We start from the raw sequence: 8,585 nt of genomic DNA, 5'->3' as shown, positions 1-8,585 counted from the left end.
AGCGCGAGCCGGCGACGGGCGCGACGGACGCGATCTGCGCGTGGTTGTCCAGCGCCGCCTGGTAGGCCATCATGCCGCCGGCGGAGATGCCCGCGAGGTGCACGGCGCCGAGGTCGACGCAGAGCTCGCCCTTGAGCTTCGCCAGGAGCGCCGTGACGAACGCCGAGTCGGCCATGCAGCTCGCGCTGTCGCAGCCCCGGCGCTCGTCGCAGCCCCGGGGCGTCACCTTGCACGACTCGTAGCAGACGTACTCGTCGTCCTTCGTGCGCGGCCTACCGAGCATGACGGTCACGATTCCTCATTGTTTTGCCCACCCCAAATCTCTCGAAAATCGTCGCGGCCGCGGGACGCCGCGCGCGGCAGTCGGCACACGGGCCCGCCGGGGCCGTCGTCGCGGTTGAGGCCGTTGCCGTCGACGTTCCACGACCTCGAGTCGCCGCTGCCGCCGCCGCCGGAGCCCACGGGGTAGACGACGACGTAGTTCAACCCCGCGGCCGTCGCGACGGCGATCAACCCGGACTCCTCGACCTCGTCGCCGGCGTTGTCGTAGAAGCCGTGGAAGTCGACGACGAGCGACGCCGGTTGCTTCGGGTCGTAGGTCGGCGGCACCCACAAAAAGTAGTGGCGCTGGGCGTAGCCGTCGGGGAACAGCGGGTTGGCGTCGGGCGCCCACATGGCGAGCTTGGCCGCGGGAGCGCCGGGATAGACCGGCGGCGCGCTGCCGCAGCCAGCCGACGCGCCCGTCGCGTTGACATCCCAGGCGTCGGCGACGGCTGCCAATGCGAGGAGGGCGAGCGCGCGCATGGCGGAGAAGGCAGCGAGCGGAGAGCAAGCGGCCGCGCTGCCCCGAAGAGCATGCGGTAAAGTACAACATTGAGTTCACGTGGCATTCAAGGTGCGGCTTTCGGTCGAGTCGACGCCGCCGAGCCGTGCTCTAACACCACACTACGTAAAACCAGAGACGCGCGACGAGTTATTTACAGGCGCTACCCGTTCAGGGGCTTCTTGAAGACGTCGTCGAACGGCGCGTCCGACTCCTCGGGCGCGAGGAGGCCCGAGCGCACGGCGGAGCGCCGCGCGGCCTCCTTGATGCTCGTCGACATCTCCGCGCCCGTGTCGAGGGCCCGCAGCCGCTTCTGCTCCTCGACGCCCGTGAGCAGGTTCGCGTAGTCGGTCGCGCGCCGCCGCAGCGCGACGAGCGCCTCGGGGTCCGCCTCGCCCGCGTGCCTCCGGTACTCGCCCATGACGTGCGCGCGGTAGATGGAGTCGCGCGGCTTCGTCGACGGCCACTTGCCGAGGTGGCGCAGGATCGTGCGCAGGTCGCCGAGCGGCATGGTTTGTGGCGTCTGGTTTGGCGACGGCGCGTCCGGGGCGTTTTAAAAGACCGTTTTCTGGGCTCGAGCCGTGTCGAGGAGGTCCCAGGCGATGCGTTCGCGGTCTGTGCGTGCTGGCCGCGGCTCTGCGTGCGCGGCTCTGCGCGCGGCGAGCTGCAACTTTGGCTGGGTGAACTGGAATTGCCGCAAGCTTGAGGTCCACGGCCTGAGCAAGAGCGCTCCGCGTTGACGCGCGCCGCCGAGCGCGCACGCACCTTCATTCGCATCGCCAATCCCAGGCGCAAGCGTGCGCATCGCTCGAAGGGCGCGCGACCAAGACACCATGCGCCCGGCCCTCGCGCGCGGCGTCGCGGCCGCGGCCGTGATCCTCGCCGTCGTCGTCGCGTTGATGACGCTGAGCTACGTGCGCGTCGACAGCACGACGCCCTTCGCGCGGCGCTACGGCCTGCGCCAGGCGCCGCTGCGGCGGTCGCGCGGCGGCGCGCTGCGGACGCGGCTCCGCGTCGGCGCGGGGCCGGACGCGTTCGGCGTCGTGAGCCGGCGCTACGAGCGGTCGACGCCCGGGCCGACGCTCGTCGTGGCGCCGGGCGACGCCGTCACCGTCGAGGTCGTCAACGGCCTCGGCGCCGAGGACGGCGCGGCGCGCGCGCGCGACAGCCTCCGGCGCCCGAACACGACGTCGCTCCACATGCACGGCTGGCACGCGTCGCCCCGCGTGCAAATCAAATCTTCAACCCGACTTCAATGTGCGCGTAATCGAACGGTTCGGACCAGCCTCTTCGGCCGTGCTTCGAGAACTCGACGAGAGCCATCGATCCGTCCGAAAATCAGCCGAATCGACTTCGATTCGACCGAGCGAGAGCATTTCAAAGTTTGGTCGGGACGTCCCAAACCAGCGGTTGATTTCCACACAGGTGTCGCCGCGCGAGGACGACGTCTTCTCGCTCGTGGCGCCGGGCGAGTCGAAGCGCTACGACTACCACCTGCCCGCGGACCACGCGCCGGGCACCTACTGGTACCACCCGCACGCGCAGGGGAGCTCGGGCCTCCAGGCCTACGGCATGCTCGGCGCCGTCGTCGTCGCGGACGCGGACCCGGGCCGGTTCCCCGAGGACGTCGTCATGCTCCTGGCGTCGACGAACCTCGTCGCCGGCAAGGCGCGGAACTACGCCTGGGCGTCGGTCGCGTCCGGGAGCCGGCTGCCCGTCGTCGCCGGCGGCGCCGTCGGCGCCGACGCGACGAAAGCCGCGGCGGCGCTCAAGGACGAGCTGCGGGCGCCCCTCGACGCGAGCTTCTTCACGGTCAACGGCGAGCTCCGGCCCACGTTCCGCCCGCCCGCGGGCGCGTGGCTCCGCTGGCGCGTGGTCAACGGCGGGTCGAACGACATCCTGTCGCTGGAGCTGTCGGACGCGACGGCCTGCGAGGCGTCCGTCGTCGCGCGCGACGGCGTCGCGCTGCCGGAGCCGCGGCCCGCCTTCGCGGCGCCCCTCGTGCTCGCCAGAGCAGGAAAAGAGAGCGAAATTCCCAACTTCAACGGCTCCGATCTCGGCCGGTTTCCACTCGTTTCGGCTGATTTTTGGACGAGCGATCATCTCTTGGAACGGTCTCGAAGCGTGGATACTTTTCCCGGAACGCGCGCGCGCGGAACACTCACGTTGAAGCGACGTTGAATCACCCTTTTCCTGCCCAGGTGCTCGCGCCGGGGTCGCGCGTCGACCTCTTCGCGCGCTGCGACGCGCCCGCCACGCTCCGAAGCGCGAAGCGCGGCGCGCTCGCGTACTACCTGGGCGGCGGCTCGGACGTCTTCGACGGCGAGATCTTGGATGTGGTGCCGACGCCCTCGCGGCGGCCGGACGCGTCCGCGGCGCCGCGCCTCGACGCGCCGCCTCCGCGGCTTTTCCGGTCGCTCCTCGGTGAGCGGCCGGATCGCGTCGCGACGCTGGCGTACTACGACGGCGCGTCTGTCGTCCGCGACGGCAACGCCTACACGGACTACGGCCTCCGCGTCGTCGACGGCGACGGATCCGTCGACGTCGGCGACGTGGTAGAGTGGACGCTGCACAACGACGTCAAGCACGGCGGACCGGAGGACACGAACCACCCCTTCCACCTGCACACGAACCACTTCCAGATCGTCGACCTCTGTGTGCAAATCAAATATTCAACCCGACTGCAGTGTGAGACTCGTCGAGAGCAATCGATCCGTCCAAAAATCAGCCGAATCGACTTCGATTTGACCGAGCTAGAGAATTTCAAAGTTTGGTCAGGACGTCCCAGCTCACTGGTTGATTTGCACACAGGTGGACCTGTCCCACGGCGAGGGGGTCGACTACGCCGTGGGGGACTGGCGCGACACCATCACCCTCCCAACCCCGGGCTGGGTGAAGATCCGCTTCCGCGCCGCCGACTACGACGGGCCCTCGCTCGCCCACTGCCACATCTTCTCCCACTCCGACCTGGGCATGCAGCACAAGTTCGACATCGGGACGGGCGGCGTGAAGAGGTAAAGGAGGTGGGGAGGGAAATAAGGAAAACCGATGATCGCGTTTCGTGTACATTACAACCGGAAGTGAGGCGCGAAAGAGAGAACGGCTCCCTGAGGTGTTCGTCTACTAGCGCAGTCACGCCCCTGCGGACCCCGTCGAGCTAGGGGGAGGATTTTTTCGAGTTGGCCGGGGGTCCGCAATTGGATTGTAACTTATGTCACACCTCGTGCGTCGACCGCCAACACGTCGAGTACCTCAACTCGCCGACAACCTCGCCCCTCGATCCGCACGCGCTGACAAGTGCGTCCCGGCCTCCCTACTTCTTCCCCGTGTATCGTGTGACCCTTCGACCGCCCCGAGGGCCCAAACCCCGGACTTTTCGACACCTGCATCGCGAGTTTAGAGAGTTTTGGCGCGCGCTCGCCGTTTCCGCCCGAGGCTCGACGACCGATGGTCTCCGTCCGGCCCTACCCCCCATGAGCCCCCCCCTCATCCCGGGACGAACGACGCGGCGACCCGGACAACCCCCCCTCAACCGTCCCCGGCCCCCGAAAACGGCGCGACCACCGCCGATCGACCGCCGCCGATCGGATCGGTCGCCGGACCCCGGCGCCTGGCCGGGCGGACCCTCCGTCATTCCCCAAGCCCCGACCCCCGCCCCCGAGGACCGCTCCAAACCCAAACCGACTCACTCCCGACTAGGTACACCATCATCATGAACGCCATCATCGTCGCCCTCGCCCTCTTCACGCCCGTCGCCCTCGGCCAACGCACGCCCACGTGCGAAGACGACCCCGATTTCGCGATCACGGGCAAGATAGCCCCCGCGGCTGCGCGGAGATCGCCGCGAAGATCGCTTTGAAGCCGAACAAGCGGGACAACTACTGCTTCTACACCGGGGGCGACTGGAAGGCCCGCAAGAGTCAGGACAAGAAGCTCGGCACGCTCTCGTCTACGGTCGGGTGCGCGCGCACGTGCACCGGCCACGGCTTCGACAGCCCCGGCTGGCGCCTCAATCCGGACGGCGCCGACTGGTCGTCCCACTTCGTCTCCACGAACACGAACCCCCGCGACTACGACTGCAACTGGGTCGCGGACGACCCAGCGGGCCGCTGCGGCCTGGCCGGCCTGGAGTACCCGGTCCACGCGTGCAAGGAGACGTGCAACGCGTGCTACGAGGACATGTGCCAGCGCATCGACCACCCGTCGCCCGCGGCGCACGAGGCCTGCCCCGCGACGCCCATCTCCGCGGACGTGTCGCTCACGTACCTCAAGATGACGGAGGACGCCATGTACGCGTGCTCCGACTCGACGTGCGCGCCCGAGTCCTGCTACGACGCCGTCGCCCTCACGGGCGTGCAGGGTCCGGGGGGGCTCTTCGTCCTCGCGGGCGCCCTGGGCCTCGCCGTCCCGGACGCGACGAAGGCGTGCGAGCAGCTCCCAGGCGACATGAGACTGTGGTGGCAGTTCAAGGCCGACCCCTCCGACGGCTCGTACCACTACTACATGTACAAGGACTCGAACTGCACCCAGCCGCACAACACGGAGCTCAACTTCAACAGCGAGTGCACCACCGAGCGCCTGGAGATGTTCGGGGCGTCCCGCGACTGCTCCTTCACGCCCGGGTGCTTCTGCGGCGCCTCGACCGTCGCCGCGCTTGCGTAGGCCCCGCGAACGCCGCGAGATCGCCAAGAGCCCGCGCGGCCCGACCCCCCAAGCCGCCGCCGGGCCGCGACACGCGCCCCCAAGAGCTGCCCGCGCCCGTGGACGCGCCCGTCTACTAACGCGCTAGAGGCAGAGCAGCGAAGAGTCACGTGAGATCGATCGGCTCGGCCTCGCGGGCGCCGGGCGACAACAGCGCGATCGCGCGGGCCACGTCGGCGTCGGCCGCGGGTCGCTCCTGGCGGGAGAGCTCGAGGGCGCGGGCCAGCTCGTCGTCGGCGTCGCTTGGCGCGGCGTCGGCCGCGGGCCGCTCCCGGCGGGAGAGCTCGAGGGCGCGGGCCAGCTCGTGACGCTCGGCGTCCCGCGCGCGCGCGGCGGCGGCATCGCGGGCCGACTCCGCGAGCGCGCGCGCGAGGTCGTCGTCGCCGCCCGCCGACGCCTCGAGGCTCATCGCCGTGGCCCGCCGGAGCGCCGCGTCGTCGCGGTCGGGCTCCGGCGCGAACGCGGGCTCCGCGTCGCCGCCGCCGACGACTCCGAGGCTGTTCGCGATGCCCTGCTGGAGAGCCGCGTCGTCGGCGTCGCGCGCCGTGTGCCTTCGATCCTTGAACTGGTCCTTGTTCAGCAGCGTGTCGGGGTCCGCGGGCGCGCCGGGCACGTAGGGCAGGGGGTAGCGCCGGTGGAAGGGCGGCACGCCGGCCGGCGCCGGGCGCCCCGGCGGCTGCTGGAGGACGACGCCGAGCTCCCAGTTCGTCGTCCGGCAGTAGCCCCAGCGCGGCCCGGCGCCCCAGGCCGCGGCGCTGAAGTTGTGGCTGCCCACGTAGACCCAGCCGAAGGTCTCGCCCGACGCCTCGTCGAGGAAGAGGCGGTAGATGAACTTCGCGTGCGCTTCCACGAGCGCGCCGCCGCGGCGGCGCGCCGCCTCCTCGCCCGGCGGCGGCGCGCGGTCGTAGGCCAGGTCGTGCGCGACGAGCTTCGCCTGGTTCTGCTTCGAGAGGAGGTCGTCCCGCGTGAGCGTCGCCGGCCGCCGCGTCGGGTTCCAGCACTTGGGGCCCTCGACGTCGACGACGGCGCCGGTCCGCCGCGCGCGCGCGACGTTCTGGTCCGCGAGCGCCGCCTCGACGCGCGTCGGCGACGTGCCCGCGGCCCAGGCGATGTCGTCGCAGATCGCCGTCGCGCCGCCGCGCGACCACTCCGGCGACCACGCGAAGAACGCGAGCTCGCGGTTCGCCGCCGCGTGCGTCCACCAGTCGACGCCCTCGCCGTCGAGCGCGACGCGGAGCGCCTGGTAGCCCTGGGGCGTGCGCAGCGACGAGAGGAGCACGGCGAACGCGGACGTCGACGCGTCGGTCGTCGGCCCCCACGCGTCGACGGCGACGCGGAACGACGCGCGCCACGTCTCGTGCGCGGGCTTCCGGTCGTCGACGGCCGCGTCGCCTCGCTCGCCGGCCTTCGGGAGCAGCCGGGCTCCGGAGAAGACGCAGGCGAGCTCGACGCGCACGCGCGTGCCGGCCGCCCGCAGGCTCCGGATCGCCGCGGCGAGCGGCTTCGGGAAGAAGCCGCGGAAGCCGCCGGGCGCGACGACCGAGCCGTCGCGGAAGGTTTCGCCGTCCTCGAACGTCGCGTCCTTCAGCTGGACGCACTCGGCCTTCTTCGAGCGCGTGAGCCGCTTCGGGCTCGCGTCGAAGGCCGCCTCGCCGCCCTCGACGTCGCGGAGCTCGAAGCGCGCGAAGCCGAGGAACGCGTCGTCGTCGCGCCGCGGCTTGTTTGGGACGTAGTAGTGGACGCCGGGCGCCGTCGGCACGAGCTGGACGCCGTCGCAGGTGGACGTGTCGCAGGCGAGGAGCCGCGAGCGCCAATTGCCGAGCGTGTCGCCGTCGACGCAGACCTCGTCGCCGAGGCCCTCGGTCATGCGCGCGAGGAAGTCGACGAGGGTTGCGCCAAAGGTCAGCGGCCGGCGGCCGCCGTCGCCCGCGGCCGCGGCGAGGCGCGCCGCGTCGTCGTCGAGGACCAGGGAGCGCAGGGGCCGCTCCGCGGCGAAGCGGAAGTCGTGGACGAACCAGACCTCGAGCTGCGACACCTGCTCGCCCTCGCACAGGTTCGCGGACGAGACGCAGACGCGCACGCCCGCGCCGTACTCGGCGACGAAGAGCTTCACGTGCTGGCACCTATCAAGGACGACGGGCGTGGCGAAGGGCGGACGCGCACTCGGACGCCGGCGCGGACCCTTCGTAGTGGTGCGCCTCCTTGGGCGTCGGCAGCGGCGGCAGGCAGACCGTCGCGTTCGCGAGGGCCCAGGGGATCGCGTCGCCGTCGTCGGTCTTCCCTTCGATCGCATCGAAGAAGACCGTGCGCGCGTCGTCGCCGGAGGGACGCGGGACCGAGAAGCACTCCGCGCTCGCGTCGCGCACGAAGCGGCCCTCGGGGTCCGCCTCGTAGTTGCCCACCGGCCGCCTGGACCCGTCGTTCGCGACGACGCTCGTGTAGGGCGCCTTGGTCGCGTGCGCGAGGACGACGATGGGGATGCGGTCGTCCGTGTCCCAGTGGAGGAACCAGTCCCGAAAGAACTGGCCGTTCGACACGGGGTCCATGAAGCTGCTGACGATCACGCGCCGCAGGGGCGTGCCCCAGAGCGTCCGCGGCATCGTCTCGCGCGTCTCGATGGACCGCGCCGCGCGCCTGTCCGTGCGCACGTCGTTGACGAAGAACGACGCCGCGTCGGCGCGAGACTCGAGCGGCCGGCTCAGGTCGACGGGCGCGTCGTCGACGCCGATCTCGACGCCGGCGGCCGCGCGGTCGCGCTGCGCCGCGCGCCGCCGCTGCGCGGCCGCGTCGCCCTCGCCGGCCAGTGTCGCCGCGACCCACTCGACGTCGGGCCGCAAGTAGTCGTCGTCGTCGCTCTCGTCCACCTCCTCGACGCCGAGGCGGCGGACGCGCTTCACGCAGTCGGCCTCGTCGTGGACGACGTGGCCCAGGGCCGCGAGCGTCGCGCGGAGCTCGGCGTCCATGCTGCTCGGTCGCAGGTGTGCTTTGTGATGAGCGTTGCGGGTGCGTCGCGTCGTCGCGTCGCGCGCTGCGGGCCCGTCGCGTTGCGCGCGAGCGTTCG

The 8,585-nt window shown here is 71.1% G+C and overlaps 2 protein-coding genes across 2 annotated transcripts; one reads left to right on the top strand and one right to left on the bottom strand.

The window, feature by feature from the left end:
• Window positions 1-1,656: 1,656 nt before the first annotated feature.
• On the top strand, window positions 1,657-3,874 carry AURANDRAFT_71033 (hypothetical protein; the record flags this gene model as incomplete). The annotated part of the gene is made up of 4 exons (XM_009036351.1): window positions 1,657-2,049; window positions 2,249-2,896; window positions 3,025-3,480; window positions 3,635-3,874. The coding sequence occupies 4 exons, from the start codon at window positions 1,657-1,659 to the stop codon at window positions 3,839-3,841; spliced, it is 1,704 nt and encodes a 567-aa protein (XP_009034599.1).
• Window positions 3,875-5,630: 1,756 nt separating this feature from the next.
• AURANDRAFT_62179 (hypothetical protein) lies at window positions 5,631-8,124 on the bottom strand (the record flags this gene model as incomplete). The annotated part of the gene is made up of 2 exons (XM_009036068.1): window positions 5,631-7,647; window positions 7,706-8,124. The coding sequence occupies 2 exons, from the start codon at window positions 8,122-8,124 to the stop codon at window positions 5,631-5,633; spliced, it is 2,436 nt and encodes an 811-aa protein (XP_009034316.1).
• Between the last annotated feature and the right edge of the window lie 461 nt (window positions 8,125-8,585).

The sequence above is a fragment of the Aureococcus anophagefferens genome (assembly GCF_000186865.1).
Source record: "Aureococcus anophagefferens unplaced genomic scaffold AURANscaffold_4, whole genome shotgun sequence".
Taxonomy (NCBI): Eukaryota; class Pelagophyceae; order Pelagomonadales; family Pelagomonadaceae; genus Aureococcus; species Aureococcus anophagefferens.
Note: the sequence above shows the minus strand (reverse complement) of the source record. Positions and strands in the feature narration are given on the sequence as shown.